The 10,514-nt window shown below is 40.7% G+C and overlaps 2 protein-coding genes across 2 annotated transcripts; one reads left to right on the top strand and one right to left on the bottom strand.

Annotated features, from left to right (window-relative positions):
• Positions 1-388: 388 nt before the first annotated feature.
• On the top strand, positions 389-3,372 carry gpr75 (G protein-coupled receptor 75). The gene is made up of 2 exons (XM_005814695.2): positions 389-896; positions 1,164-3,372. The coding sequence occupies exon 2, from the start codon at positions 1,270-1,272 to the stop codon at positions 2,911-2,913; it is 1,644 nt and encodes a 547-aa protein (XP_005814752.1). The 5' UTR covers positions 389-896; positions 1,164-1,269; the 3' UTR covers positions 2,914-3,372.
• Positions 3,373-3,840: 468 nt separating this feature from the next.
• erlec1 (endoplasmic reticulum lectin 1) lies at positions 3,841-9,585 on the bottom strand. Its single transcript, XM_014474798.2, has 14 exons — positions 9,173-9,585; positions 8,900-9,004; positions 8,106-8,186; positions 7,893-7,970; positions 7,743-7,806; positions 7,571-7,617; positions 7,264-7,487; positions 7,034-7,175; positions 6,797-6,958; positions 6,655-6,714; positions 5,886-6,010; positions 5,700-5,777; positions 5,513-5,588; positions 3,841-4,632 (listed from the first exon to the last, which is right to left on the bottom strand). The coding sequence occupies exons 1-14, from the start codon at positions 9,353-9,355 to the stop codon at positions 4,561-4,563; spliced, it is 1,497 nt and encodes a 498-aa protein (XP_014330284.1). The 5' UTR covers positions 9,356-9,585; the 3' UTR covers positions 3,841-4,560.
• Between the last annotated feature and the right edge of the window lie 929 nt (positions 9,586-10,514).

The following is a 10,514-nucleotide window of genomic DNA, read 5'->3' as shown; positions in this document are numbered from 1 at the left end:
ATCTAGTAAAAAATCAAGGCTGCAATTGTAGCTACATTTGTAACCTTGATATGCCTCAATTTTTTCCTTCTACTCAACTTTCTGTTAATATTTCTGTACTTAGCATTGTGTTAACAGCTGCTTTCTTTATATAATTTATACCTTATTTTTTATTAGCAGTGAAACATCACTATTTAAGTAAAACAATATTATTTAGTTTGCATAATAATATAGTAACAGAGACATAAATTACCTTTATGATGATGCTGTAATTTATAGCAATGCACACGATGCCTTCCAATCATCACAAGAGCAGATTTATTAAATGTATGAAAGCCAAATATATCTGGCACTATGAAGCATTTGCGTCAACAGTAGAAATACATATTCTTGTCGTCTTCAAAATAGATAGGCTGCGGAGGGTGAACATTTTTCTTACATTTCAATAATAGTGACTACGTGCGTTTTTCCCCTTTAATAATATTCCCTCACTGGTTGTTCTTACCTTTTTGGATTTTGAGTAAGGAGTAGTTAGTTTTTAAGACGGACCTCTTGGATGCAGTGGTTATGCTCATGCCCAGACACGTAGACGGTGACTTCATACTCATTTTTCAACGCACGTCCAGCGGCTGTCGTGCCTGTGAGAGAATGGATTGATGCACCTATCGCTGAGAAAAACGAGTCTGCCGCCGACCATAAACGCTCTTGTTCTTTTTACTGAGATTTCTGCATTTGCTTCAGGAAACGTGTCTTTGCCAGCATGCTGCTGTACTGTGCATGAGTTGCTGCTGGTGCCGCTGCTGCTGAGGACATTTTTTTTTTAATTCTTTCTTCTTAGCAACGGTGCCACACTTACTGCTTTAAAGGGAAGAAAAGCTGTAATCAGATGAGGATGACGGACCCGCGATCGATTACAGGTTATTCTCTTTGCAGATATTTTTTAAGCGATTAAACAAGGGATAATTGGCAAACATCAGGAAAACGGTGATGTGCATGTATTATTTGGATTACTGCAGACTGTGGAGGGTGTGGGGTTCTTAAATAGCTCATAATTGCTCAAAACCAGTCATGCATTATGATCTGTGGAACAAACAGCCTTTATGAACGCTTTATAATTCTAAAATGGGTTGTAAGGCAGCAACATATAGAAATAACTAATCGTTCTTTTGTATCTTTTTTTTAAGGAATAATGAAGGACTCAGATACTGAGATCATCATGTTCTCCTTTCATGTAGAGAAATATTTCTGAATCTGATGACAGTGGAATCCATGTAAGCGTCCAACAATACAATGAACAACACACTTTCACCATCAGACCTGGTGGATGTACCAAGACAACAGAGCTTCAATGGCACCGGAGGTATACAGACACCTTCAGGTTGGGCCGTGATCCACACTGCCACCTTGACCTTTTGCTCCCTGCTCCTCATCTTCATCTTTTTTATGGGCTCATATGGCAACCTTGTGGTGTTCCTGTCTTTTTTTGACCCGGCCTTTCGCAAGTTCCGCACCAACTTTGACTTTATGATCCTCAACCTGTCTTTCTGTGACCTGTTCATTTGCTGCGTGACGGCTCCCATGTTTGCACTGGTGCTATTTCTGGATGCCGGCGGAGCTGATGGTGTATCAAAGAGTTTCTGCTTCGCCTTCCACCTGACCAGCTCGGGGTTTATCATCATGTCCCTGGAGACAGTGGCAGTGATTGCCCTGCACAGACTTCGCATGGTTCTGGGGCAGCAGCCTAATCGCACCGCCTCGTTCCTCTGCACACTAGCCCTTACCGCTCTCCTGTGGACATCCAGCTTCACCATGGCTGCTCTCCTGACCATGCGAGCATACCCACGCAGAGATGGGCCTTGCTTGCCGCACTTTGGACTGGGAAGTGGAAAAGCCAGGGTTGTGCTGTATGTTTACCTGGCAGACTTTGCATTTTGCGTCGCTGTGGTGTCTGTGTCCTATCTCATGATTGCTAAGACACTAAGAAAAAATGCACAAGTAAGGAAATGTCCGATTATCAGTGTAGATGCCACATGCCCACCTCAGCCTGCACCTCTCATTGCAGCGGGCTTTGAGAACATGCAGTGTGCTGTTCAAGGCCCTCCTTTGTATCGCAACCAGACTTACAACAAACTGCAAAATGTACAGACACATGCATATGCAAACAGGATCAGCCAACCTATAGTCCCAGGAGCAGCCCAAGGAGCCACCTGCTGTCAGATAGTTTCTTCTGTCAACTTAGCCACAGGCAAAGACTCAAAGGCAGTTGTCACCTGCGTGGTTATTGTGTTCTCTGTCCTGCTTTGCTGCCTGCCAATGGGAGTTTCACTGGCACAGGACGTTTTGTCGCCAAAAAGCAACTTTACACATTACCAGTTTGAACTGTGTGGTTTTGTGCTCATTTTCCTCAAATCGGGCATCAACCCATTTGTGTACTCGCGCAATAGTGCAGGCCTTCGCCGCCGTGTGCTCTGCTGCATTCAGTGGGCCGCACTGGGTATTCTCTGTTGCAAGCAAAAGACTCGCCTCCATGCAATGGGGAAGGGCAGCCTGGAAGTCAATCGCAATAAATCTTCCCATCATGAAACCAACTCAGCTTATGTGCTTTCGCCAAAGCCACCTAGGAGGCTAGTGGACCAGGCTTGTGGGCCCAGTCGCTCTAGAGATTGTGATAGTAGCCCAAGGGCCACAGGGGTGCGGAAACCTCGCCTCCCAAGCACTTCTACTCCAATGAATACCCGAATTGAGCCGTATTACAGCATTTACAACAGCAGTCCCTCAGCGGGACCCAGTTCCCCTACCAGCCTGCATCCTGTCAGCTCTCAGACATTTGCTTTTGTCAAGTCTTATGTAGCCATGCACTACCACACTCACCAAGATGCACTGCAAGACTTCGACAGCACCTCAGCACACCAGATTCCCATTCCTTCAGTTTGAAGGAATGGGAAACCACAGAACCTTTTGGGCAGTTTCACTATGGCTTTAAGTCCAATGTGAATCTAATGACAACATGGCTCTTTTAATGCATTGGAATCAGTAACTTTATTCTCCTCTGCAGCTTGTCAAAATTATAAGCTTTGCCCCTGACACAGTAAAGAAGAAACCACTTTATTAGGAAGTGTTGATCCTTTTTTTGTTTTGCTCTCACAGACGCAATTTCACAGAAATATTGTGCACGCATGTGCCGTTAACAACCCAGAAATCTAAAGGTTTCATTTAAATTACTGCCAAACACAGCAGCTAGTTGGACTGCTGCAATGCCAGGCTACCAAAATACCCTGCACAAGCCCACACAACTGTCAGTGGCATGTTTTTGCACCTTGATGAACTTTTCGCTTCTTAAGAAAATGTATTTGTGAACCTCAGACTATTTAACCCAATAAATGGTCAGCAAGCGCTTTGGATCTGTGGTATGAATTTTTTAAATGCCCTTTTTATATAAATATGTCACTTATGATTCTAACCAGATTTTGAAAAGGTGGCCCTGTACTTAATTCTGTGGATTTTTCAATACTTTTATAAGACAGTAATAACACGTTACACTGTTAATATATTTAACCACTTGACAGTGATGATTAAAAAATCCTATCTAATGTGCCCCCAAAGATCACAAAAAAATAGTTTCATAAGTAAATATTACAATTCACAGAATACCAGCACCCTCTAGTGGTCTATTACTTGCCATGAGAACCAAATTTTCCATAAATTAAGCCTGATGTGTGTTCTGATTTGGCATGCATTTCCTTCCTTTATAAAGCGTGATTGAGGATTATAAAAATGAGCTACACAACTTTGATGCATTATCATTATTGCGTAATCTGTTTGTTAAGGTGATATTCCCATGAACTAATGAAACTCAACCAATGAACTCCCATGTAATTTTATTTTCTGCAGCAAAAGCATTAGTTTATGCCCCTTCATACAGCAGCAATAAGACTCCCCAGTGTGCATTTTTTATAAAACCACAGAATATCTTTGAACCAATATACATTCTGCACATTCTTCAAATGTTTCATTCAAACTTTTGCTGCTTATGCACATCACACTCTCATGCATAATTTACACTCATTCTGTAAATTGGCAACACACTCACTCTTCTTGCTGCAAAGGGATCCCAAACTTCCAATTTTTTTATCTGCTAGCACAAATAACCAGTCAGTTTAAAATCTCACACAAACACACTCTGAAATGCACAGTAGAGAAAATAAAACCACCGTGAGCTGAGTTGATTCCCCTGAATGATTAAAAGAAATCCCGTGACTCATCAAATCTTGTTTCCAATTAATCAACTCTGAAGAGAAGCATAGATATGGAGTTCAGGCATTAAATCAGCTGCCCTTTGGTGAAGCATGAGCCCCTTTTCACTCATTAAAAGTCCGTTTAAGTCACATCACGGGCTGCGCGCCGCGTCTGCACTGGCCCAGGGTTCCTGGGCAACATGGAGTCCAGCCTTACAATCAGGCTCAACCACAGTTTTGGCTTTTAGTACAACATCCAAAGTCTCTTCTTTCACCAAACAGGCCTCTGTTTAACAAAAGTCCTGTCATTCTCCATGCCTCAACACCGTCATTGGATATGTCCAGCTTAACTGGGGATGGACAGAAGTCCGTGCTCATCAGCTGTGTCGAGAATTCTGCATATGACGGGGGACTCAACCTATGCAAGGGAGAAATGAAACAAATTAGATGTCAATCTGAGTGATGATGTAACTTAGTAAACTTGCACGTTAAAACTTGTACTCCATTTACTTATTTGTTTATAGAATATTTCCAACCATTTTTAGTGACCAAATATGCGATATTCATAAACTGTAAAATCAGAACATTGGTTTTTATTGCAAGCTCTGAATAAAACTTTAGCTGGCATTTTTTCAAGTCCAGAAAACTCCAGTCTCTTTTTCTAGTTTATTTACTATTTAGTAATATATATCAATTGTTAGGGAACATCATACAGTGAGTTTAAAAGTTACACTTAGCACCATAAAAAATAGTGTGTAATTGTCACTAACCTAGCAAATGCATTACATAGCCATCATTAATTGTGCTGAAAGAAAATTGCTTAATATTAACAGATTAACAGTTTTTTGGAAATCTTAAGTCAAAATTACCCATGTAACAATGCATTCTACATTTGCAGTTTATATATATTTTGTTGTTTTCCTTTTTAATCACACTATAAAGGATCTTTACACCCCACCCTTGTGGTTTTATGACCAGAACTTTGGGAACTATTGCATTAAATCTCCATCGTTTCACAGATGCCTTTTAGATATTTCAGTCATTCTGCTCAGCCTTGAAACCTTTGAAGGAAACAAAAAGACAATTCCAACAAACCAGAGGATTAAGGATAATCCTATTGACGGGAATCCTAATGACCCACATAACAACTAGGAGACTACCACAAACATGCTACATCACTTGTCATCAAGATAATAGCCAATCTACTTACTCACATTGTGTTTTGTCAAGGCCCACAAGTTACTGTCACTTATATAAAACACATTACCAATTATGTTCTCTATAGCAACCAAACCTACCCCAAGCACATATTGACAAGTCTGAGGTTCCATCATGTAGACAGTGACAGCATGGGGAGACTCAGATTCTTTACATCTGTCAGAGACAAATTATGAATTAATATTGTTATGTTAATATTAACATATTAAGTGACTTATGTTGATTTAAAGGAATGTTACTCGTTCCTCTTATAGATTACTGACTCACTTGAGCTTTACGACGACCTGCCTGGGCTTTCCTGTCAGATCACATAAATCCCCGTGTCCATAAAAGTGGGAAACTACCCTATGACGGTAGGGACGCAAAGAAAAGTGGGGGGAAAAAGGAAAAAGGTTAATACTCAAATCAAAGTAATTTTAATTCTGGTTCTTAGAGGAAATCAAAATTGCCTACTTGACTTTCTGTGCCCCATCTTCTTTGAGCTGGTAGGATCGGGCAACGTTCTTCTTCGCCCACTCAACGTGCTCCTCTGCATTCCAATTCCCCACCACAACGATGTTCTTCCCTTGTTCTTTGTCCTGAAACACAGATTTAAAATACATCTGACAAAGAAAACTGACTTGAGAGGAGAAGAACCTTCAAATTTCTTGGAAAAAAAATGGTTGACAAACTGACTGTTGAAACCTGTGAAATACAAATGCATTGATCAAGCTAATATTGATTTCCTGTTTTGTGATTTTGAAAAATGTTATTTTTTTGTCTTTCAAGGACAATAAGCCGGTGTACCCCGCCTCTCGCCTGCATCAGCACCACTCCTGATCCCATGAGGGACAAGGGTGTAAAAAAATGGATGGATGGATGGATGGATGAAGGACGATAACCCACACAAAAAAATTCTTAAAAGACAAAGTAGGTATTGGACCTGTTAACTACTGACAAATTTTTAACCCTGGCTGACTGATTGGTGCTTTCTTAGTCTAAATCCAGTTGATACATTAAAGAATAAAACAACTGTGCTGTAATATATTCAGCCTTCCTGTTATTTGATTATACTTACGCTCACTCCGTGATTGAAAGAATCACAAATATGTCTCAAATGCTGTATAAAATCATTTGATTCTAATAAGCATCCCTGTGCTTCCTCTTACTTCTTTTTTAAACATGTCATTGATACTGAAGCTAGCTAACTTTGAGCCTTCAGTTTTAATTCAAGTCATCTTACCTCATGGTACTGATGGACATGTTTTCCATAACAGAATTCATATTTCCACCAGCCCACGCCCTGAAACACACATGAAGATGATCATGAATTACAGAGTAGTTTTAGAAATGATCTTTATGTGTTAAATGAAAACGCGCCTCACCCCTTGCAGACAATACAAGCCACTGAGAAACTCCTTGATCAACTGGTCGTCTGTCAAACGAGAGATGTGTGTCGTTCCCACTGTGACCTGAACCTGTCCTCCAACAGTCATGGGTTTGTGCGTAGAGGTGAAAGCTTCCTCTCTAACCGGTGACATTCCCTCCTGTGACAAAGACAAAACTTGATTAAACTTTATAAACAGGGGGCGTTGTTTTTTACATTTCGTTGATTTGCTCACCTCTCTGATGTCCGCATTGGTGCTGAAAGGTGGTTTAAGCAGCTCCTCTTGCTCTTTATCTAACTGTGTGAGCCTCTGGGGCTGCAGGGGGGAGCCCTCCATAGCCTGGCAGAAGATGGCATTCACTGGGGAGGACTTGAATCTAAGGAACATGCGTCGCGTTAGGAAACGATTTCATTCCAGAGAAACACAACATGAAGTACTTCTAGAATAGTTCTTTAGAGTCCTACCTGTATTTTGGGTGTGTGCACAGCAGAGGTGTTAACACCACGACCTCATATTCACAGGTGGTGACCTCTGCGATGGACAGAATCTCATGTTTGGCTTCTGGATGGCAGACGTACAACACGGAGGTGGAGCGTGGCAGGTTCTGCTTCAACGTACACGGAGTCCCGTATCCCATTTTCACCGAGTAGTATGGAGTCAGCTGACCTTCGATGTTTTTAGTGGGCACCTAAACAGCAAATTTTAAATAAAATGGAAGTAACAGATGTGAACAAAATCTGTATGGCAATTTAGTTTCAGTATATTACTTACTTCTGTTTGTGAAGCTGTTTTAGCATTTTCTCTCTCTTCATCTTGATCTAAAAGTTTTAAAAAAAGAAAAAAAAAGGTCAGCCACAACTTGTACACAAGTCAAAAATTAGTCTTAGCTCATTTCAGAAATCAAATAACAGAAATCGAGATGCAAAGCCACAATATATCCCACCTGTATCAGCTGACTGACTCTTCTGATCCATATTCCCCAGGTAATACTCCTGAACACTGATCTTCTGTGGAAGCACACATGATAATTTTAGGATCCATGTGCTGGCTTCTCATTCATGTCATCTGACCGTTGACCTCTCAACCCACTCACCTGACCCGTCTCCTTCTCTTCATGATACTGCCTGACATGCTTCCCGTGGCACACTTCATATGTCCAGTAAGACTCAATCTACAAGGTTGCATTAAAAATTGAGAGGCTTACAATTATCAAAGACTCCTCCTACCCAAGAAAAAAGATTTTCCATCATGGTCTGCTAACGTTGCATGAACTCTAACTGAAGACAGTTTCAATTTCATGTCTCACCCTGTAGGAGCAGCTGCTTCGTTTGAACAGCGGCTCCAGAAGCTCTCCTGGACTGGGACCACCATACCCCTTATCATCATCCTGAGACACCAAATTAGACAAGTAACACAACAACACTTTAAAGAGTAAGACATCAAATCATTAAAAGGTTTCTATGTTATATTGGTCGGAGCTACACAGATCTTCCGTGCCTTAGTTTTATGCAATTTTAGCTGCACTTTTAGTATCTAACTTTCAACTTTGCTATTTCATCTATACTGGTCCTAATGTAAATAATTTAGACTGAATACTTGAAAATAAAACTTTCACTATGATGGATCTGTAGATTTCAGCTTTTTTCATGCTTAGGCTTTTTAGGTCTTTATCTTTCACTTTGTAAAAGTTGGTTCTTTTTATTACTTTCTGTTTTTGTCGTGTTTAAAATTTTCTGTACTTTCTTGCTTCTGTACAATGCGCTGGGAGTATAGAGTTTTTCTATTGATGAGCTGCTTTTCTCCTCAGTTACAACAGACAACTCACAGTATGTACTGGAAGAATAAGTATTAGTATTACTTAACGTGTGTGTGATCAAATAAATGACAGAATTATCAGGCTGGTTTGGTGGACATAATGAAAAACTATATGCTTTTAAAGGTATCGTAAGATCAGTAAAAGGTCCACAATTAAATGTTTTATGCCACATGGGCGGTTCATTAATTTATCTATTGAAGTAAGGAAGCGTTTCTTAAGATCATTAAATATAAAAAGACGAAGGTTTTACTCCCTGAAGTAGAACCAAACAATGTATTGCTCACCTCTTCCCCATTTGCCAGTGAAGGCAACAAACATTTGTACTTCTCCTTTTCAGTTGTTGTCATGATGACGAAGTCATCTTCACTGTAAGGAGCACCTGAAGTTGGCTGCAAAACGCGAGAAAAAAAGAGAATCACAATAACGTTTGGGATACAAAAAGAGGACCTTAACGCAGTAGTTTAGGCTTACTTCCAACCTAAACTAGTAACATTCGTGTATGATCAGGTTCTTACAGTTTTAAAAACATTGTGCTTTAAAGCAAGTAGGAAGCCTACCAGTCTGAATTCAGCACCCGGCCAGGTTATTTTAAAAGGAATCTCATCAGTAAATGAGGGATACCCCCCTCTGTTTGCAGAGACGTCGCTGCAGACCCCCAATAGTCCTCCAAAAAGGACCAACATCAGCCCAGCAATCATCTCTCCTGCCCGGCTGCTTAGTTCCTGCAGCCCCCTCCGCATGTTCGTTGAAAGCCTCTTTACCTCCCACTCGCTGCTGGACAAATCACTTAAAAGATACTTCAGTTTGGCACACGTAAGGAATGACAACGGGAGGCGGATGTCAACACTACGCCAAACACAGGAAGTGACCTGTATGGCTGCCACGTCGTTTTCCGTCTTTGAGTTTAGCGCAGTAACAACACTGCCCTCTGGTGGCAAAAAAAGGAGCTTAAAGAGGTCTTGTGCGAAATTCTGTTACCCTGTGAAAATCTGTTCCCCCTGTGTCGGGAGCGCGCATTGCAGCCAGAGAGGCGGATCTGACGGATCTGACCATCTTCACGGCTCTTCTGGTCGATTTCTCAGTAAAATAACTCATATAATCATGTCAAGGTCGTAACATTCAGTTTAATCGGCAGCTGTTGTTTTAAAAAGAAGCGATAACAAAATTGTAAAATAAATAAATAAACGAGGTCTTCTTACGCTGTTTTGTGTTGTTATTTTAAACGCCAAGAGAATCGGTCATTTTCCAACTTTTGTCACTTAAGTCTGACAAATAAAAGTAAGTCATCAAACACAGTTTTCCAACACGTAATGTGTATTTATAATTTTTCATTGCTGATATAAGAGGATGGAAGCTGGCTGACAGCAGGGCACAAAAATTAAGACTTCCTGAAAAGATGTAGACTTTCTGGTAAATCCAGTTGTAATGTAAAATATGACAGATTACTGGATTAAGGAAATTTATAGTATACTACATGCTATCGCACATAAAAATTTTTGAGAATTTGGAAACAGTTGCTCTTTATTTCCCAAAGTTATGGAGGAGCAGAGGAGAATCGATATTTCAGCTGCCTGAAATTATTTGCCAAAGTTAAAGGAGGGGAACCAAATACTTTAGCCACCTGATATAATCCGTTCCCACTCTATAACATGGGAATAAATTGGCGGCAGAGCGGGAACCTTGGGGATGTGTCCCATCCTGGCTGACCTCCTGAGAAATCAATCAGAGCCGTGAAAATGGTCAGATCCAGTTGGTCAGAGCTGCCTCTCTGGCTGCAATGCGCGCTCCCGACACAGGGGGAACAGAGTTTCGCAGGGTAACACAATGTCGCACAAGACCTGACGTTAAAGCGCACTCATTGGATCGTATTTATAAAATATATACAAATAATATTAAATA

Source organism: Xiphophorus maculatus, chromosome 22, assembly GCF_002775205.1.
Source record: "Xiphophorus maculatus strain JP 163 A chromosome 22, X_maculatus-5.0-male, whole genome shotgun sequence".
Classification (NCBI taxonomy): Eukaryota; Metazoa; Chordata; class Actinopteri; order Cyprinodontiformes; family Poeciliidae; genus Xiphophorus; species Xiphophorus maculatus.
The sequence above is the reverse complement of the archived record's forward strand: the minus strand, read 5'-3'. Positions and strand labels throughout refer to the sequence as shown.